Consider the following 20061-nt stretch of genomic DNA (forward strand, 5'->3'; position numbering starts at 1 on the left):
AAACAAAGCAACTTTAAAGAACAGATATGGGCCGGGCGCGGTGGCTCAAGCCTGTAATCCCAGCACTTTGGGAGGCCGAGACGGGTGGATCACAAGGTCAGGAGATCGAGACCAGCCTGGCTAATACGGTGAAACCCCGTCTCTACTAAAAAATACAAAAAACTAGCCGGGTGAGGTGGCGGGTGCCTGTAGTCCCAGCTACTCGGGAGGCTGAGGCAGGAGAATGGCGTAGAGAGCTGAGATCCGGCCACTGCACTCCAGCCTGGGCGACAGAGCAAGACTCCGTCTCAAAAAAAAAAAAAAAAAAAAGAACAGATATGGGCTGGCCGGGTAATACAGGTAATACAGACATGGGCTGGCCGGGTAATATAGGCTCAGGCCTGTAATACAAAAATTAGCTGGCCTTGGTGGTGCACACCTGTAATCCCAGCTACTCTGGAGGCTGAGGCAGGAGAAACGCTTGAGCCCGGGAGGCAGAGGCTGCAGTGAGCCGAGATCGCGCCATTGCACTCCAGCCTGGGCAACAAGAGCAAAACTCCGACTCAAAAAAAAAAAAAAAAAGAAGCTGGGCGCGGTGGCTCACGCCGGTAATCCCAGCACTTCGGGAGGCTGAAGCGGGTGGATCACCTGAGGTCAGGAGTTCAAGACCGGCCATGGAGAAACCCAGTCTCTACTAAAAATAGAAAAAATTAGCTGGGCGTGGTGGCGCATGCCTGTAATCCCAGCTACTTGAGAGGCTGAGGCAGGAGAATTGCTTGAACCTGGGAGGCGGAGGTTGCAGTGAGCCGAGATTGTGCCATTGAACTCCAGCCTGGGCAACAAAAGCAAAACTCCATCTCAAAAAAAAAAAAAAAAAGAAAGAAAATATGCAGAATTTGGGCAAAAAATTTGTAATACAGGATTGACAATAACCATTTAGGTGCCAAATTTTTCACCTGCCAAACAAACTACTATATCAGCAACTCTTCACGTAGTGCCAATTTGGTTATCTCCAACATGAATATTTTGTCAGTAGAGGCCAGGGGTTGGCTAGGATATCCTGATTTCTGGCCTTGAATGATAAACTTAGTTTCTCTGGCACAGGTAAAATATTTCCATAAGAGAAAGCCCAGCTGGGCACGCCTGTAATCCCAACACTTTGGGAGGCCGAGGAAGACAGAATGAGGTCAGGAGATCAAGATCATCCTGGCCAATATGGTGAAACCCCGTTTCCAGTAAAAATACAAAAAAATTAGCCAGGCATGGCGGCGCGTGCCTGTAGTCCCAGCGACTCAGGAGGTTGAGGCAGGAGAACTGCTTGAACCCAGGAGGCAGAGGCTACAGTCAGCCAAGATCACGCCACTGCACTCCAGCCTGGGCAACAGAGCAAGACTCCGTCTCAAAAAAAAAACAAAACAAAAAAAAAGAGAATGCCCAATTATTGTACCAACCACTACACACTCATAATCATTAATAGTAGTCACACACAGAAACTTGTAATTCATTTTAATTAATTATCCACAAAGGGAGAGGATCAAAATATGAAATATCTACAAAAGTCCACTGCTCTCAAGTATCCAGTGTAAAGGGAGGGGACAGGGAATGAAATAAATTTTGGGCCTAGAGAAACTTCTGTATAATAACAAATTTTCAAAACCAGATAAATCACACTAATGTGAAAGACAACTAATTTTTCAACCACTGAACATCGACTAATTTCTTCACCTTCTCCAGCAGTCCACACCCCAGTCTAGGTTAAAAATCCACTAAGTTGGCTGGGCATGGTGGTTCATGCCTATAATCCCAGCCCTTTGGGAGGCCAAGGGAAGGGGATCACCTGAGGTCAGGAGTTCGAGACCAGCCTGGCCAACATGGCAAAACTCTGTCTCTACTAAAAATACAAAAATTAGCTGGGTGTGGTGGCACACACCTGCAGTCCCAGCTACCCGGGAGGCTGAGGCAGGAAGACTCGCTTGAACCTGGTGGGGGGGCAGGGTGGAGGCTGCAGTGAGTCAAGATCATATCACTCACTCCAGCCTGGGCGAAAGAGCTAAACTCCATCTCAAAAAAATAAAAATAAAAAATAAAATAAAATAAATCCACTAAGTTTCTAATATGTAACCTGTACAAATACTCTGGGTTTATCATAAAATTCTGTAACTAAAGCAACTAAGCAACTTGCATGTTTTGCATTATGTGATTCCAACTGTTACAAAACTGATCCAATATCAGTTATAAATATGTTTCCACAGATAAGAATTTTGTCAATATTTTTAAATTCCCACAAGATACCACCTAATGCCACAATTTAAATGTACTGCTCTAATTCATGGATTTCAAAAACTTTAATATATGCTTTTTACTTCTTACCAATGTTAATTCCTCTTTTACCCTTCCAAACATGTCAATTAGTACAATTTAAAAATCCAATCATCCTTTAATAAAACCTGTTGGAATTCACTATTGTGTCATCCTTGTGTTGCCATCTAGCCTGAAAAGAATTTCTGGAAAAAAAGTGTTTTAAAAAGTTCATGTTACTTTAAAAAATCCATTTATTTCCTTCCATCAAATTAACAAGCCCCTGTTAATATCTAGTATATCACCATATGCTCCCTCAATGGCACAAACCAGTCTTCCACAAAAGTAGAAGAGAGGTAAGGAGAAACATGTCACTGTTTCTTGTTCTATCCTGATACTTAAACCAAACTCAGTTCTTTAATAAGTAATCATTTAAAAAGCTGTACTTTTTTCTGGACTTTTCCCAAAATATGTTTGCCTCCGAAAATTATGAACCCATTTTGGCAACTAATAGGGTGAATAAACAAATGTTTTTTTAATGTTAGTCTTTTCACATAATGCAAACCCATTCATCACTAGGTTCTCTTTCCCAAAGGTTTGCCAAGTCACAAGACACACTACTGTTTACAATCCCTCCCATCTGCCCCTTGCCAATATATATCAAACACTCTAGTCACTTGGCTTAAACCATAGTTTCCCAAATAACCTTTTCAAATTCTAATTTAGACCCAAGATTCATTCATTCTGATTCATATTTTTAATGGAAAATTTTTAAATCACCTGATTTTCACTAAGTTCTGCCTTTTGATGCTGCCAAATCCTAGAGCCCTCTTGCTTTCACACCAGTGCCCCAAATGAGACAGCTATGTTATCTGTCACAGATAAGTATATAAATAACTGTACTTTTAAATTCTGTACTTTTAGATATATTTTTAGTCTGAATACCGTACCCTCTTGGCTTTCAAAGACAACTACCAACATTCAATTCATTCGAGTACCAGTCTTCATTTCCTTCATTTCATTGCTATATACACCATGTTCTTTAAGGTTGGAGCCTACTGATTTCCCCCCACCCCAGACTGCAGTAGGAAGAGAAATGAAACAAAATATATTTACTAACATTCTATTTACAGATAACTATCAAACAGTTCCCATTTTTATTACAGGCTTCCTATTACATAGTATCATAAATGCCTATTGTTCAGGATGTTTGTCGGGCATCTATACTGATGGTCTCCAAAATCAAACAGATAATGCTGCGGGAGGAGGGAGGGAAGTATGATTCACCAAAAACTGCAGTGAAGAGTAATGGAATATTTTCACCAGTGCTATGTTATAACTAATAGCTTCTTTCTTTCTTTCCTTTTTTTTCTTTTTTTCTTTTTTGAGACAGTCTCACTTTGTCGCCCAGGCTGGAGAGTGCAGTGGCGCGATCTCGACTCTACAACCTCTGCCTCCCAGGTTCAAGTGATTCTCCTGCCTCAGCCTCCCCGGAAGCTGAGATTACAGGGGCCCACCACCAAGCCCCGCTAATTTTTAGTAGAGACGGGGGTTTCACCATGTTGGTCAGGCTGGTCTCGAACTCCTGACCTATAGTGTGCCCGCCTCGGCCTCCCAAAGTGCTGGGATTACAGGCATGAGCCACCGCGCCCAGCCAGCTTCTTAGAGGAAGGTACTGCTAAGCAACCATCACGGTAGCAATAAATCCACCAGCTTCGAAGGCTGCAAAGCTAGGAAGATAGGAGGAAAAGCGGAGATGGGGTCCTCTCGCAGCTTCTCTAGAGGTTAGAAGAGAACAAAGTCACTGCTGCACTGTCACTTGAGGGAAAGGGGGAGGGGGCGGATCATCTTGGAAACCCAGCCCCTGGGCTGGAGCAGGCGGGGAGAAGTCAGCGAGGCTGCCTGGGATTAACATTCTCGTTCTCACCCTCTTCCCCTTCTAGAAGCTCCCCTCCTCGCTCCAGCGCGGCGGCCAGAGTCCCAGATGACCACCCCCTCCAATGTATCACTCAAGGGGTGTAGAGAGAAACCAAAGAAAGAACTGAGTCAGGTGGTTGAGGCAGAGCGGGGACTCCCATGACCTCTCCGTCCTCCCTCAACACCCTCCAGCCTCCCCAGAACACTATCAAGCCCAGAAGGGTCCGGGGCGGGGGGAAAAGCCCCACACAGGTGTGCTCGCCAGGGAGGGGCGCAAGGGCCGGGCCGCGGGCTCCACAGAGCTCCCGCAGCGCGGCCCCAGCCCGAGCCCCAGCCCCAGTCTCAGCTCCGGCCCCAGCCCCTGCTCCGGCCCCAGCCCCAGCCCCAACCGAGCAAGGCAGAGCACGCCGATCCCGGCGCCCCGCGGCCGCCCAGCCCCGACCCGAGGCCCGCCCGCCCTCCCGGCCGGGCCCTGAGTCCAGCCCGCGGGCGCGGCCTAACTGCTCGCCCCGCAGCTTGCCCCGGCGCCCGAGGGTCGCTGTACCTGGGCGGCGGCCTCCAGCTTGCCCTCGAAGGTGAAGTCCAGCAAGTCGGGCTTGAGGCAAAGGCTGTAGTTGATAGGGGAGACATCGGCAGGCAGCCGCTCGAAGGGCCTCTTCTCCGGCATCGCGGCGAGGCCCAGGCTGTGGAGGCGGCGGCGGCGGCGAGAGGAGCGGCTGAAGAGGAGAAGGAGGAGGGGAGGAGGCGGAGGGCCGAGGAAGAGCAGGCGGCGAGCGAGGGAGGGGGCGGCAGCTGCCAGCCACATCCACCGAGCGCGGGCGACCGCCGGAGGAGAGGACCTGGGGAGCCTGGGGGGCTGGGGAGAGACCCAGCCAGAGCGCTAGGGGCTGGGTGGGAGGCGGTGCGGGCGGACTGGCGGGCGAGCTGCCTACGGGTAAGGGGGCGGAGGGGAGGGAAGGGGAGGAGGGCCCGCAAGGAGGGAGGGAGAGAGAGAGGGAGGGGGTGGCGGCGGCGGCTGCGTGCGCGGCCTCGCCGGCCGAGCGCGCCCCCGTGAAGGGCGCGCGCACGCCGGGGCAGAGGGCGGAGCGGCGAGGGCGAGGGCGCGGCCGGCGGGGCGGGCGGGCGCCGGGTCTCCGGCGCGAGCGCGGGGCGGGAGGCTGCTCCCGGTGCTGCACCTGTCGGCGCCGCTCAGGACTGGGGGCGGCCTTCCAACTGGAAGGAGCCGGGAAGGGCTTGATCAGAGGAAGGAAAGGCTTAAGGGGCCCCTGGGCTGCCTCGGGAAGTTGAAGCCTACGCAGTTGGTCAGTTCAGCCAGGGTCGCATGCATAAAATACCAGTTACAAGCAAAACCCCAAACTGGATTCTGCCTCCAGGTCAGCGAAAAGCCCTGACTTGAGGCTCTTTGTCCTCAATTCCTGTTAAGTAGCAAATTCAAAGGATGATTTGAAAATGTTTTGTCATAAAACCTTTAATAATCTAGGTTATATCAACCAATGAGATTTGGACTTTCGAGGGAGTGATTTCAAAAACTAGATTTTTGTTTCCATGATTTAATGTTTAAAATGGGATGTTTCGGCAGGGCGCGGTGGCTCACGCCTGTAATCCCAGCACTTTGGGAGGCCGAGGTGGGCGGGTCACAAGGTCAGGAGTTGGAGACCAGCCTGGCCAATTACGTGAAACCCTATCTCTACTAAAAATACAAAAATTAGCCTGGTATGGTGTCATGAGCCTGTAGTCCCAGCTACTTGGGAGGCTGAAGCAGGAGAATCGCTTGAATCGAGGAGGCAGAGGTTGCAGTGAGCTGAGATCACATCACTACACTCCAGCCTCAGCGACAGAGCGAGATTCCGTCTCAAAAAAAAAAAAAAAGTGGGCCTAAGTGTGGTGACATGTGCCTATGATCCCAGCTACTCAGGAGGCTGAGACGAGAGGATCACTTGAGCCCAGGAGGTGGAGGCTGCAGTGAGCTGTAATGGTGTCACTACTGCCCTCCAGGTGACAGAGTGAGGCCCTGTCTCAAAAAAAAAAAATGAAATAACATTTTTTAAATGTTATTTAAAGTGTCAAAGGCAAGGAGATTTATTCATAATCCTCATATTTCTTTACAGAAATTTCTCAGAACCCTGTAATTTCCAAAACTGAATGTAGTATGTTGTAATGTCCAGCAGAAACATACTGTGAACCACTAGGTAGTATTAAATCTTATAGTACCCGCATCACAAAAAAGTAAAAAGGAAACAAATGAAAACACATCTTATTTAACCCAACATATCCAAAATATCATCATTTCAACATGTAATCAATATAAAAAATATTAATGAGGTTGGGCACGGTGGCTCACGCCTGTGATCCCAGCACTTTGGGAGGCCAAGGCAGGTGAATCACCTGAGGTCAGGAGTTCAAGGCCAGCCTGACCAACATAGTGAAATCCCGTCTCTACTAAAAATATAAAAAAGTAGCCGGGCATGGTGGTGCATGCCTGTAATCCTAGCCAGCTACTCTGGAGGCTGAGGCAGGAGAATCACTTGAACGCAGGAGGCAGAGGTTGCAATTAGCTAAGATCATGCCACTGCACTCCAACCTGGGCAAAAAAAGTACAACTCTGTCTCAAAAAAAAAAAAAAGTAATGAGATATTTTACTTATTTTGTTCACACCAACTTTGAAATCCAGCGTGTACTTTACATTTATAGCACATCTAAATTCTGCCTATCCACATTTCACGTGATCCATAGTCACATGTGGTTAGTAGCTCTTGTACTGGGCAGCACAGTTTTGGACTCTGGGCCTGGCCTCTTAGCCTCTGAATCCTACATACTTTTCAGAAAGGCAGACTGAAAAGCTGCAATCCTTTCAAATTAAGGTGTGAGATGGGACCTTTTGTTATATATATATGTAGTTCTATGACCACTTACTGGTCAGAGAAATAATAATTTAAATAACCTTTTTTTTTTTTTTTTTTTTTTGAGCTGGAGTCTCCTCTGTCACCCAGGCTGGAGTGCAGTGGCATGATCTCAGCTCATTGCAACCTCCATCTCATGGGTTCAAGCAATTCTCCTGCCCCAGCCTCCTGCGTAGCTAGGGTTACAGGCACCCACCACCATGCCCAACTAATTTTTGTATTTTTAGTACAGATGAGGTTTCACTGTGTTAGCCAGGCTGGTCTCAAACTCCTGACCTCAGGTGATCTGCCCACCTAAGCCTCCCAAAGGGCTGGGATTACAGACATGAACCACCGTGCCCAGCCCATATAATAATAATTTAATTAACTGTAATTGAATATTTATCGAGTTATTTCACTAAACACTTTTTTTTTTTTTTTTTGAGATGGAGTTTCGCTCTTGTTGCCCAGGCTGGATTTCTATGGCATGATCTTGGCTCATGCAACCTCTGCCTCCTGGGTTTAAGAGACTCTCCTGCCCCAGCCTCCTAAGTAGCTGGGATTACAGGCCCCCGCCACCATGCCCGGCTAATTTTTGTATTTTTAGTTTTGTTTCTTTCTTTCTTTTGTTTTGTTTTGTTTTTCTTATTTTTTTATTTTTTTATTTTTATTTCTTTTTCTCTTTTTAATTTTTATATTTTTAGTAGAGACGGAGTTTCACCATGTTGGCCAGGCTGGTCTCAAACTCCTGACCTCAGGTGATCCACCCACCTTGGCCTCCCAAAGGGCTGGGATTACAGGCATGAGGCACCGCGTCCAGCCCATATAATAATAATTTAATTAACTGTAATTGAATGTTTATCGAGTGCTTACTAAACACTTTGGTTTGTTTTGTTTTGTTTTGGGTTTTTTTTTTTTTGAGATGGAGTTTCGCTCCTGTTGCCCAGGCTGGATTGCAATGACGTGAGCTCGGCTCACTGCAACCTCCACCTCCTGGGTTCAAGCGATTCTCCTGCCTCAGCCACCCAAGTAGCTGGGATTACAGGTGCCCGCCACCATGCCTGGCTAATTTTTTTTATATTTTTAGTAGAGACAGGGTTTCACCGGGTTGGCCAGGCTGGTCTTGAACTCCTGTCCTCAAGTGATCTGTCCACCGGCCTCCCAAAGTGCTGGGATTACAAGCGTGAGCCACCATACCCAGCCAACAGTTTTCATGTATTAGTTCATTTAATTCTTCTCAACAACTCTGTGAGGCGGACATCTTTATCCCCATTTCACATTTGAGGAAACAGGCACACAGAAATTCAAGAACTTGCCTAAGGTCATACACTAATAATTGCCAGAGCTACAGTTAGGACCTAGGCATTTTTTTTCTCTCCTGAGAATCTTGCAGCAGATTCCCTGTTGTTCTAACTCTCCAGTTTTATTTTGTTTTGTTTTAATTTGTTTTGTTTTAGAGACGGAGTCCCGCTCTGCCGCCCAGGCTGGAGTGCAGTGGCGCGATCTCAGCTCACTGCAAGCTCCGCCTCCCAGGTTCACGCCATTCTCCTGCCTCAGCCTCGCGAGCAGCTGGGACTACAGGCACCCGCCACCAGGCCCGGCTAATTTTTTGTATTTTTAGTAGAGACGGGGTTTCACCGTGTTAGCCAGGATGGTCTTGATCTCCTGACATCGTGATCCGCCCGCCTCGGCCTCCCAGAGTGCTGGGATTACAGGCATGAGCCACCACACCCAGCCCTAACTCTCCAATTTTATTTTATTATAGTTCATCTGTTTCTTGGCTTCTCAAAATGTTATTTTCATTATGTCTGTTAAAGCAAATTTCATTCATAACCATTTAAGGCTCTCCATGAACTGTCCTTATCATTTTCCCAGACTTGTTTTTTCTTATCCTTTAACATATATTCTCCAGTCTGAACAAGCTAACCAGTTTAATGCTTGGCCCTTACAGCTTGTTCATTCTTCTCTTCTCTACCACTGCTCATGCATTATTGCTGGAACGACCTCCTCATCCTTTTTCGCAAACGGGGACCCTTCCCTTCCTTCAAAACTCACCTTTTCCAGAAAGTCCTCATTGACTAACTCCACCCAACTCTAACTCTTTTCCCATCAGTTCACAAGTACTGGCTTGTGCTGATTTATTTGTACTTGTTCTGTCTGTTACTCTGTAATTGTGCCATTGTTTTTGTTCTAGTTTTTTTTGAGACAGAGTTTTGCTTTTGCTGCCCAGGCTGGAGTGCAATGGCACGATGTCGACTCACCACAACCTCCACCTCCCGGGTTCAAGCAATTCTCCTGCCTCAGTCTCCTGAGCAGCTGGAATTACAAGCATGCACCACCACGTTCCGCTAATTTTTTGTATTTTTAGTAGAGACGGGGTTTCTCCATGTTGATCAGGCTGATCTTGAACTCCCAACCTCAGGTGATCCGCCCACCTTGGCCTCCCAAAGTGCTGGGATTACAGGTGTGAGCCACCACACCCAGCCTGTAATTGTGTTTTAAATTTATTTTATATGTGTACCTTTGCAAGATGTACTACTAGTAAGAGCTTGTTTTCTAATTCCTTTATTACTCTCAGTACTGGACCCTGCACAAAGTACATCTCAATTGTTATTGAGCTGACTAACCAATTAACCAAGAGAGAATAATTTACCCAGTCTGTAGCCTTTCCTGTATGTACAAGATGTGTGCCCCATAGAGAAACTACGTGAACCTAAGACTAGAGGCAAATTTCTTTTATAAAATCATAGAAAAGATTAAAAACAAAACACTAGGCCAGGCACCATGCCTCACACCTGTAATCTCAGCACTATGGGAGGCCAAGGTGGGCGGATCACCTGAGGTTGGGAGTTCAAGACCAGCCTGACCAACATAGAGAAACCCCATCTCTATCAAAAATACAAAATTAGTTGGGTGTGGTGGTGCATGCCTGTAATCCCAGCTACTCCGGAGGCTGAGGCAGGAGAATTGCTTGAAGCCAGGAGGCGGAGGTTGCAGTGAGCCAAGATCACGCCATTTTACTCCAGCCTGGGCAACAAGAGTGAAAGTCCATCTCAAACAAAAACAAAAACAAAACACTAGGGCCACAGACTTCATGGCAGCAATGATTTTTGATCCTGCTGAGGAGAAAGAAGAGAACCTTACTTGGCCCCATCCTTGTTTCCATGATTCAGGAGATTCCAATGCAGCAAGTCAAGAATAAACCCACATTTAGAATTCGGGATAGGCCGGGCGCGGTGGCTCAAGCCTGTAATCCCAGCACTTTGGGAGGCCGAGACGGGCGGATCACGAGGTCAGGAGATCGAGACCATCCTGGCGAACACGGTGAAACCCCGTCTCTACTAAAAAATACAAAAAAACTAGCCGGGTGAGGTGGCGGGCGCCTGTAGTCCCAGCTACTCGGGAGGCTGAGGCAGGAGAATGGCGTAAACCTGGGAGGCGGAGCTTGCAGTGAGCTGAGATCCAGCCACTGCACTCCAGCCTGGGCGACAGAGCCAGACTCCATCTCAAAAAAAAAAAAAAAAAAAGAACTCGGGATAGAGAAATGGAAGGTAACACACAGTTCCCTTAAATATGACTGGATGACCACCTAACATATGCTCCATACAGGCTTCTCTGAAATAACTGAAATTAGAAGAACACAAGGGCCCTTGGAAATTCATTTCCCTCCATGGTGCTTCAGGAGGAATGGGAAAGTCAGTAATGTCCCAAGATCCTTAGCCCTACTTTTAACAGGCTTCTAGGCTTCTCTGTTTACCAAGCCTTTGAAAATCTGCAAATGAAAAACCTATGGAAGTTCATATATATCAATAAAAAGTTAACAAAGATTTGGGAGACTGATGACTTGAGGCCAGGAGTTCAAGATCACTCTGGGCATCATAGTGAGACTCCCATCTCTACAAAATAAAAATAAAAATAAAAATAAATTGGCCAGGCGCAGTATCTCACGCCTGTAATCCCAGCACTTTGGGAGGCCGAAGTGGGTAGATCACGAGGTCAGGAGATCGAGACCATCCTGGCCAACACGGTGAAACCGCATCTCTACTAAAAATACAAAGAAAAAAAAATTAGCCAGGCGTGGTGGCGGGTGCTCGTAATCCCAGCTAGTCCCAGCTACTCGGGAGGCTGAGGCAGCAGAATGGCGTGAACCTGGGAGGCGGAGCTTACAGGGAGTCGAGATCGCACCACTGCACTCCAGCCTGGGCGACAGAGTGAGACTCCATCTCAAAAAAAAAATTGTTTTCAATTAGCTGGGTGTGGTGGCCTATGCCTATAGTCCTAGCTACTTGAGAGGCTAAAGTGGGAGGATTCCTTGAACCCAGGAGTGTGAGGCTGCAGTAAGCTATGACTATATCACTGCAGTCCAGCCTGGGCAACAGAGTGAAATCCTGTCTCTGTTTGGTTTGGGTTTTTTTGAGATAAAGTTTTGCTCTTGTTGCCCAGGCTGGAGTGCAGAGGCACAATCTCGGCTCACTGCAACCTCCGCCTCCCGGGGGTTGAGGCGATTTTCCTGCCTCAGCCTCCCAAGTAGCTGGAATTACAGGTGCCTGCCACCATGCCCAGCTAATTTTTTGTATTTTTAGTAGAGAGGGGGTTTCACCATGTTGGCCAGGCAGGTGTCGAACTCCTGACCTCAGGTGATCCACCCGCCTCGGCCTCCCAAAGTGCAGGGATTACAGGCTTGAGCCACCGCGCCTGGCCAAAATCCTGTGACTTTAAAAAAAAAAAAAGAAGTTTAAGAAAGAAAAGAAAGGAAAAAAAAAATCAGTCATTCTAGCCAGAGCCACTATTGTTTTCAGTTTTCAAGTACTAGCCTGACAAATATGAGGACACAAAAATAAATAGTTTCAATATCATCACTGACTTTATGACCTAAAACAAGTCCTATCAATTCTCTGCCTCAGTTTCCCCATATGTAAAGCAGATATGGGCATAATGCATGCTTATCTCAAAGAAAAGTATGATTTCTCCAGTGGTTTGAGAATTCTTAAAAAGCCTATTTTTGGGCCGAGCGCGGTGGTTCATGCTTATAATCCTAGCACTTTGGGAGGCCGAGGCGGGCAGATCACTTGAGGTCGGGAGTTCAAGACCAGCCTGGCGAACATGGTGAAACCCCATTTCTACTAAAAATACAAAAAAATTAGCCGGGCGTGGTGGCGGGTGCCTGTAATCCCAGCTACTTGGGAAGCTAAGGCAGGAGAATTATTTGAACCCAGGAGGCGGAGTTTGCAGTGAGTCAGGATCACACCATTGCACTCCAGCCTGGGTGACAAAACGAGACTCCATCACACACACAAAAAAAGCATATTATTTTCTTAATGTGAGAATGGTCTTTGTAGCAGGACTAGTAAAAAGCTGAAGGCCGGGCACGGTGGCTCAAGCCTATAATCCCATCACTTTGGGAGGCTGAGACAGGTGGATCATGAGGTCAGGAGATCGAGACCATCCTGGCTAACACGGTGAAACTCCATCTCTACTAAAAAAAATACAAAACACAGCTGGGCACGGTGGCTCATGCCTGTAATCCCAGCACTTTGGGAGGCCGAGGCAGGCAGATCACAAGGTCAGGAGTTCAAGACCAGCATGACCAACATGGTGAAATCCCATCTCTACTAAAGAATACAAAAATTAGCCGGGTGTGGTGGCACACGCCTGTAATCCCAGCTACTCAGTAGGCTGAGGCAGGAGAATCACTTGAACACGGGAGGCAGAGGTTGCAGTGAGCCAAGATTGCACCACTGCACTCCAGCCTGGGTGACAGACTGAGACTCTGTCTCAAAAAAAAAAAAAAAAAAAAAAACTAGCCGGGCGTGGTGGCGGGTGCCTGTAGTCCCAGCTACTCTGCACGGAGGCTGAGGCAGGAGAATGGCGTAAACCCGGCAGGCGGAGCTTGCAGTGAGCTGAGATCCTGCCACTGGACTCCAGCCTGGGCAACAGAGCGAGACTCCGTCTCAAAAAAAAAAAAAAAAAGTAGGCCGGGCGCGGTGGCTCAAGCCTATAATCCCAGCACTTTGGGGAGGCCGAGACGGGCGGATCACGAGGTCAGGAGATCGAGACCATCCTGGCTAACACGGTGAAACCCCGTCTCTACTAAAAATTACAAAAAACTAGCCGGGCGAGGTGGCAGGCGCCTGTAGTCCCAGCTACTCGGGAGGCTGAGGCAGGAGAATGACGTAAACCCGGGAGGCGGAGCTTGCAGTGAGCTGAGATCCGGCCACTGCACCCCAGCCTGGGCGGCAGAGTGAGACTCCGTCTCAAAAAAAAAAAAAAAAAAAAAAAAAAGTTGAAGTATAGAGAGAGAGCAAATGTAAGTCATCGAAAGAAGTATTTCAGAGCAAAGATAATGTAAAGGAATTGGACTAGGGAGCCAAAACATTCAGGCAGGAAGGAGAGAAACCCCAGCTGTGGAACACAGAAAGAGAAAGATGTGGAGAGTTTGAGAGAACCATTACCAAACCACCAAGTTAGATCAAAACAAAGCATTACAGTTACTATTTAGCCTCTCTGACTTACAAATTATGGCCTTCAATGTCAATTTCAAGCATACAAATTATAACTCAAATTCCACTAATATGTGTCTTACCTGTGGAATATGATGAAGGGGTTCCAAAGGCCAGGAACACAAAACGTAGGAGAGCAATCCATGGAAAGTGATGCCATGAGGTCCCAGCCTTGTCTCTTCCGTAACTTAAAATGGCTGTTGAAATGACAGTTGGAAATGTGAGTAGATGGAATGCTGCCTACCCATCCTGTGTTCTTCATGAAAGGAAAGTAGATTAATTTCACGTGCTTTAAAATGTTTTTAAAATGCTATACTGATTGATAACTTAGTTTGTCATAATAATATAGATTGGATAGACTGATGGATAGATACATAGTTTTATTTATTTGGGGATAGCAATATGACATTATGCACATAAAAATGTGGCCAAAGGAAGGTCCTATCTGGTCAGAGTGTTATTTCTCTTGGTATCTTTCCATCAGGAAGTTGAAAAAGTCATACATTTCCACCTTTCTCACTTCCTTTCTAGCCCTCCTTTTTTTTTTTTTTTTTTTTTTTTTTTTATTTTCTTCAGTACTTCTTCCCTTTTCACAATTACTGCTGCAGGTCTGTTTACCAATCCCAAGGGAGTGACAACTACAAGACCAAACTTGACCCCTTTGTTGATGATCTTCAAACTGAGATGACCTGTTTGGCTGTGTCCTGTTGTAAAGGGTTAGCCACCAGGGCTCTGCAGAATATAAGTTAGGGAGCCAACTTATATGATATGATATATGGCTTATATAACATATAAGCCAACTTATATGATAAATACAACTTATATTAGTAAAGCCAATACCCTCTGCTGCAAAGAGTGCATATGTCTATGTCTGATGTGTGGGTCTCTGGAATGCTACTGTAACATTTCTCCTGAAATCCCAAGTCTTTTTTTTTTTTTTTTTTGAGACGGAGTGTCTCTCTGTCGCAGTGGTGCGATCTTGGCTCATCGCAACCTCCACCTCCCGGGTTCCAGCAATTCTCCTGCCTCAGCCTCCCGAGTTGCTGGGACTACAGGCGCATGCCACCACGCCTGGCTTTTTTTTTTTAATTATTAGTAGAGACGGGCTTTCACCATGTTGTCCAGGCTGATCTCAAACTCCTGACCTCAGATGATCCACCCGCCTCGGCCTCCTGAAGTGCTGGGATTACCAGCGTGAGCCACCGTGCCCACGAAATCCCAACTTTTTAAAAGTTACAGTGCTCTGGAGCTGGCATGCTAGAATTGGGTTTGTAATGATGTTTGCCTTGACGTCAAATCCAAAAATGTCAGTGTGAGCTCAGGTTGAACCAGACCAGTGGGGTAGCTAAGAGGATTAGAAGTCGCAGCAGCTTGGTAAGTCAGGGGGCCTCAGTTTCTCCACCCTTGGATCTATTTCTGTTTGCTTCTTAAATCCTTGACAAGAAGAATTGACATCAGAATAGTCCTCACCCAATATGCGATCCAAGGCCTAGCAAAGAGAATAAGCTTAACCCAGGTTAAGGGTGGGGTGAAGAGAAGAGACCCAAGACATTAAGGCCTGCTAATCTGGCAGAATCACATCTCATGGGGTGTGATTTTATGGGAGCAATTTGCCTTGGAGTCTTAGGCACATAAATAACTAAGGATAAGAATCTTCTGCTGCCAGCCTCCCTACAGTTTGAGAGAGCAATTTGCCTTGGAGTCTTAGGCACATAAATAACTAAGGATAAGAATCTTCTGCTGCCAGCCTCCCTACAGTTTGCATAGGAGTCAAGATTAATAAATACTTAAAAAGTGTAAAGGGAGCTAAAAATTGGCTTGTGACCTGCTTATTCACAGGACTGAACCAAAAGTCATAGTGTCCCTAGTAAACAAATAATGCTAGAGCTAAAGAGAAACCATAAGGTAAGCATCTGAGACCCTTTCATTTTCATATATACATGTTTTAGAAAAATTGTCTTGGCATGGAGACTAGCCTTTGGGATCTAGTGCCTTAAAAAAAATCTGATGGTAACATCTCTATTTTGGTAAATTGATTCAAGAAAAACGCAAAGAGACAAAAAGCAATTCAAACTGCTCATACTCTTTAGCCCTGAGAAGGCTGCACCGGCAGGTTTCTGGATATGGTCTATTTTAGTTCAAAGTGCAATCACACTGTATAAAATATAAAGTCACTAAGAATGAGGCATAGCACAAATACCCTAGGGACCTGACATCAGGAATTAGGGCAGGTCACAAAAAAAAAAGAGGAAACTCAGAGCTTCATTCTTGTTGCCCAGGCTGGAGTGCAGTGGTGCAATCTCGGCTCACTACAACCTCTGCCTCCTGGGTTCAAGTGAGTCTCCTGCCTCAGTCTCCCAAGTAGCTGAGATTACAGGCATGTGCCACCACGCCTGGCTAATTTCGTATTTTTAGTAGAGACGAGGTTTCTCCATGTTGGTCAGACTGGTCTCGAACTCCTATCCTCAGGTGATATGCCCCCGCTTGGCCTCCCAAAGTGCTGAGATTACAGGCGTGAGCCACTGTGCCCAGCCAAGACAAAACTCTTTAGGCAAAAAGGCACAATTTAGGCTGGGCACGGTGGCTTACGCCTGTAATCCCAGCACTTTGGGAGGCCGAGGTGGGATCATGAGGTCAGGAGATCAAGACCATCCTGGCTAACACGGTGAAACCCTGTCTCTACTAAAAATACAAAAAATTAGCCCGGTGTGGTGGTGGAAGCCTATAGCCCCAGATACTCCGGAGGCTGAGGCAGGAGAATGGCGTGGGCCTGGGAGGCGGAGCCTGCAGTGAGCCAAGATTATGTCACTGCACTCCAGCCTGGGTGACAGAGTGAGACTCCGTCTCAAAAAAAAAAAAAAAAAAACGCACAATTTAAACCATTCAAGAGATATTTATATTCTTCTTGCCCCAAACCTACATTAGCTGTTAAGTGGAGGTCACAGTTTTAGCAACTCTACTTCAGGAAACCCTGAACTCTTGTTGTGCCCTATCCCGATATGTCTCAGTGCCAAGAGATGCCAAACGATGTCACCTTTGTTTAGCTCTATGTACTTTTGCTAAAGTGATTCATTACTATCTTATCTCAATGTAAGAGGATATCAGTAGATGCAGGGGAGGGTGACAGAATCAAAGGAATGGAGGAGGTGAAAGAGGAGGAAAAGGTATCACTATTTTACAGAAAAAGTGCTATTATTGGTGTCTGACAAGGTAACTCGTTTTCTTTAGTTTATAAGCCCTACCTCCTTTTATTTTTTTCAGAAATTAGAACACTAGTTCTATCCAGGTTTGGTTCAGACTTGAAATTTACAAGTTGCAGTTCTTAGAGTAGATACCAGGGTCCCATTCTCTCACCCAGGCTGGAGTGCAGTGATGTGATCTCAGCTCACTGCAACATCTGCCTCCCAGGTTCAATGATCTTTTACCTTAGCCTCCTAGGTAGCTGGGACTGCAGACATGCACCACTAGGTACATCTAGTTTGGGTGGAGATTTTTGGTAGAGATGGGATTTTACCATGTTGCCCAGGCTGGTCTCAAACTCCTGGGCTCAAGCGATCCTCCCGCCTCCCCAAAGTACTGGAATTATAGATGTAAGCCACTGTGTCTGCCCTAAAATGGTAAAATCTTTAAGACTCTTATTTTCCCTAATTTTTCCTCCCCTTCATGGTAAAGAAGTCCAGTACGCTATGTTACTAACACTAGGATTCATAACTTACATTTTAAGGATAGCCAAAGTAAGTTGAAAATTATTTCCTATTGTTTTGTTCTTTATAATTGTTTTAGGGGGCTTCAAATACAAGGGGTCAAAAACTGACGTAGGACAAAAATAGATGCAGTCATTCACCCAGAGTTAACTGCAAAGCAATGACCAAAAACCACGATGAGAAGAATTTCTGACTCTCAGGCCTCTCTTCTTTCCGAATATCCTTGCTGTCCTAGATAACTGTCAGAGGACAAATGTTGAAATGTGCTGACAAGTGTTGACAAGGAGGACCACACATACCCTAGATTTTCCAGGACAGTCCTGATGGCAAATATTCTCCACTGTCATCAGAAGCCATGTAAATAAATGTCCTAGAAATACCAATATTCTAGCATTTTGGATTAAAGAAAATGAAAGAACTGTATGCCTGGGAGTCAAGGGAAAAAGGGCACATGATAGTTGGTGTCAAGGTCAGGTGACAGGAAGGAGACAGAAAGATCTGATTGCTAGAATAACCAGGCAGCTCAAATGAGGGTAATAGAATCTTGTACGGCAGAGCATCAGCTGATGCTGAAAAAAAATGCTCCTTCCATAAGTGCTTAAAGCAGACTCAGAGAAAAGTTGCTGTTTTCTTTTTTTTTTTTTTTTTTTTTTTTTTTTTTTGAGACGGAGTCTCGCTCTGCCGCCCAGGCTGGAGTGCAGTGGCCGGATCTCAGCTCACTGCAAGCTCCGCCTCCCGGGTTTTTACGCCATTCTCCTGCCTCAGCCTCCCCAGTAGCTGGGACTACAGGCGCCCGCCACCTCGCCCGGCTAGTTTTTTTTTTTTTTATTTTTTAGTAGAGACGGGGTTTCACCATGTTAGCCAGGATGGTCTCGATCTCCCGACCTCGTGATCCGCCCGTCTCGGCCTCCCAAAGTGCTGGGATTACAGGCTTGAGCCACCGCGCCCGGCCAAAAGTTGCTGTTTTCAACCCACCTCTGGAGTACTAGTAACCCAGCCTCCATTAGTCAGGCTTTCACCCTGGAGATCTGACATAGTATGACAAGTCCTACAAAGCCAAGCAATGAGGTCATCCTTTGTAGGTTACTTCATTGTGGGTGATAACTTCATCAGGAAAAAATATGTTCATTCAGCATTTTTCAAGTCCTCAAACTGCTTTACAAAATCAAGTCTGTTCATTCCTCTCTAGGAAGAGCAAACCTAGCAAGAGAAAGAAGTTCTCTAGGTTTATAAATCTATATGGTTAATCCTAGGCTCTTAGCCCCCACCCAAACAAATCCTAACCCTAGAGATCTAAATGAAATATTATCTTTATTTAGTATAATTAATCCATTGCCACTGTGAAGAACTGGAAATATATTTAAATGCTTTTCATAGTGTGAGAGACAGAATGGAAATCCATGGAGCAGAAGAAAGGCTCAGTTCTTCTCCTTTTACCACGATCATGACAACTTTGTAATTCCTTGTAGTAAACCCTAAGGACACGTTCTCATCAGCCAGGTTAGAGCCCCTTGTTCTACAGATTAATGAAAGAGTTAGACCAAGTAACTTTCCCCAGTAATAGGGTGGCCAAGTTAAAAAAACAGGACACCTAGCCGGGCGCGGTGGCTCACGGTTGTAATCCTAGCACTTTGGGAGGCCGAGGGGGCGGATAACGAGCTCAGGAGATCGAGGCCATCCTGACTAACACGGTGAAACCCCGTCTCTACTAAAAATACAAAAAAATTAGCCAGGTGTAGTGGCGGGCGCCTATAGTCCCAGCTACTCGGGAGGCTGAGGCAGGAGAATGGCGTGAACCCTGAGGGGCGGAGCCTGCAGAAAAAAAAAAAAACAAAACAGGACACCGACTTAAATCAGAATGTCAGATCAGATAAAATGAGTAGTTTTTTAGTGTAAATAGTCTCAAATACTTCATGGGACAGCTTAGACTAAAAATATGCAATAGTTTGCCGGGCGCTGTGGCTCACATCTTTAATCCCAGCACTCCGAGAAAGGCCGAGGTGGGCAGATCACAAGGTCAAGGAGATCAAGACCATCCTGGCTAACACGGTGAAATCCCGTCTCTACTAAAAATACAAAAAATTAGCCGGGCGTGGTGGCGTTTGCCTGTAATCACAGCTACTCGGGAGGCTGAGGCAGGAGAATGGCGTGAACCCGGGAGGCGGAGTTTGCAGTGAGCTGAGGTCGCACCACTGCACTCCAGCCTGAGCGGCAGAGCGAGACTCCGTCTCAAAAAAAAAAAAAAAAAAAAAAAGCAATAGTTAGAAGTTAGGGTACTAAATACTAAAAACTACTCATTGTTTATCTGAAATTCAATTATTATTATTATTATTTTGAGACGGAGTTTCACCCTTGTTACCCAGGCTGGAGTGCAATGGCACGATCTCAGCTCACCGCAACGTCTGCCTCCACCTCCCGGGTTCAAGCGATTCTTCTGCCTCAGCCTCCCCAGTAGCTGGGACTACAGGTATGCACCATCACGCCCGGCTAATTTTGTATTTTTAGTAGAGCCAGGGTTTCTCCATGTTGGTTAAGCTGGTCTCAAACTTCCGACCTCCAGTGATCCACCCGCCTTGGCCTCCTAAAGTGCTGGGGGGCTTTTTGGTTTTCTTTTTTTTCTTTCTTTCTTTCTTTCTTTGTTTTTTTTTGTTTTTGTTTTTGTTTTTGTTTTTTCAAGATAAGGCCTCACTCTGTGGTCCAGACTGGAGTGCAGTGGCATGATTACAGATGATTACAGCTCACTGAAGCCTTGACCTCCAGAACTCAGGAGATCCTTCCACCTCA

At 46.2% G+C, this 20061-nt stretch overlaps 1 protein-coding gene and 1 long non-coding RNA gene across 6 annotated transcripts in view; both read right to left on the reverse strand.

Moving 5' to 3' along the window:
- The window catches only part of NPEPPS (aminopeptidase puromycin sensitive), a 147015-nt gene that overhangs the window by 98717 nt on the left and 28237 nt on the right, over positions 1-20061 (reverse strand). For 3 of the 5 annotated variants that reach the window (XM_028836414.2, XM_077971334.1, XM_077971336.1), the window contains 2 exons: positions 13657-13770; positions 4739-4910 (listed from right to left, as the gene is read on the reverse strand). In XM_028836414.2, the coding sequence (XP_028692247.1) occupies positions 4739-4910; positions 13657-13733 (249 nt within the window). In that variant the 5' untranslated portion in view covers positions 13734-13770. Of the gene's footprint in view, positions 1-4738; positions 5131-13656; positions 13771-20061 lie in introns of those variants that run through there. The other 2 variants (XM_077971337.1, XM_077971335.1) reach the window with 1 other exon arrangement.
- On the reverse strand, positions 1469-3359 carry LOC144335633 (uncharacterized). Its single transcript, XR_013406628.1, has 2 exons — positions 2083-3359; positions 1469-1745 (listed from the first exon to the last, which is right to left on the reverse strand). It is a non-coding gene; the product is annotated as an uncharacterized LOC144335633 (long non-coding RNA).

Source organism: Macaca mulatta, chromosome 16, assembly GCF_049350105.2.
Source record: "Macaca mulatta isolate MMU2019108-1 chromosome 16, T2T-MMU8v2.0, whole genome shotgun sequence".
Lineage (NCBI taxonomy): Eukaryota > Metazoa > Chordata > Mammalia > Primates > Cercopithecidae > Macaca > Macaca mulatta.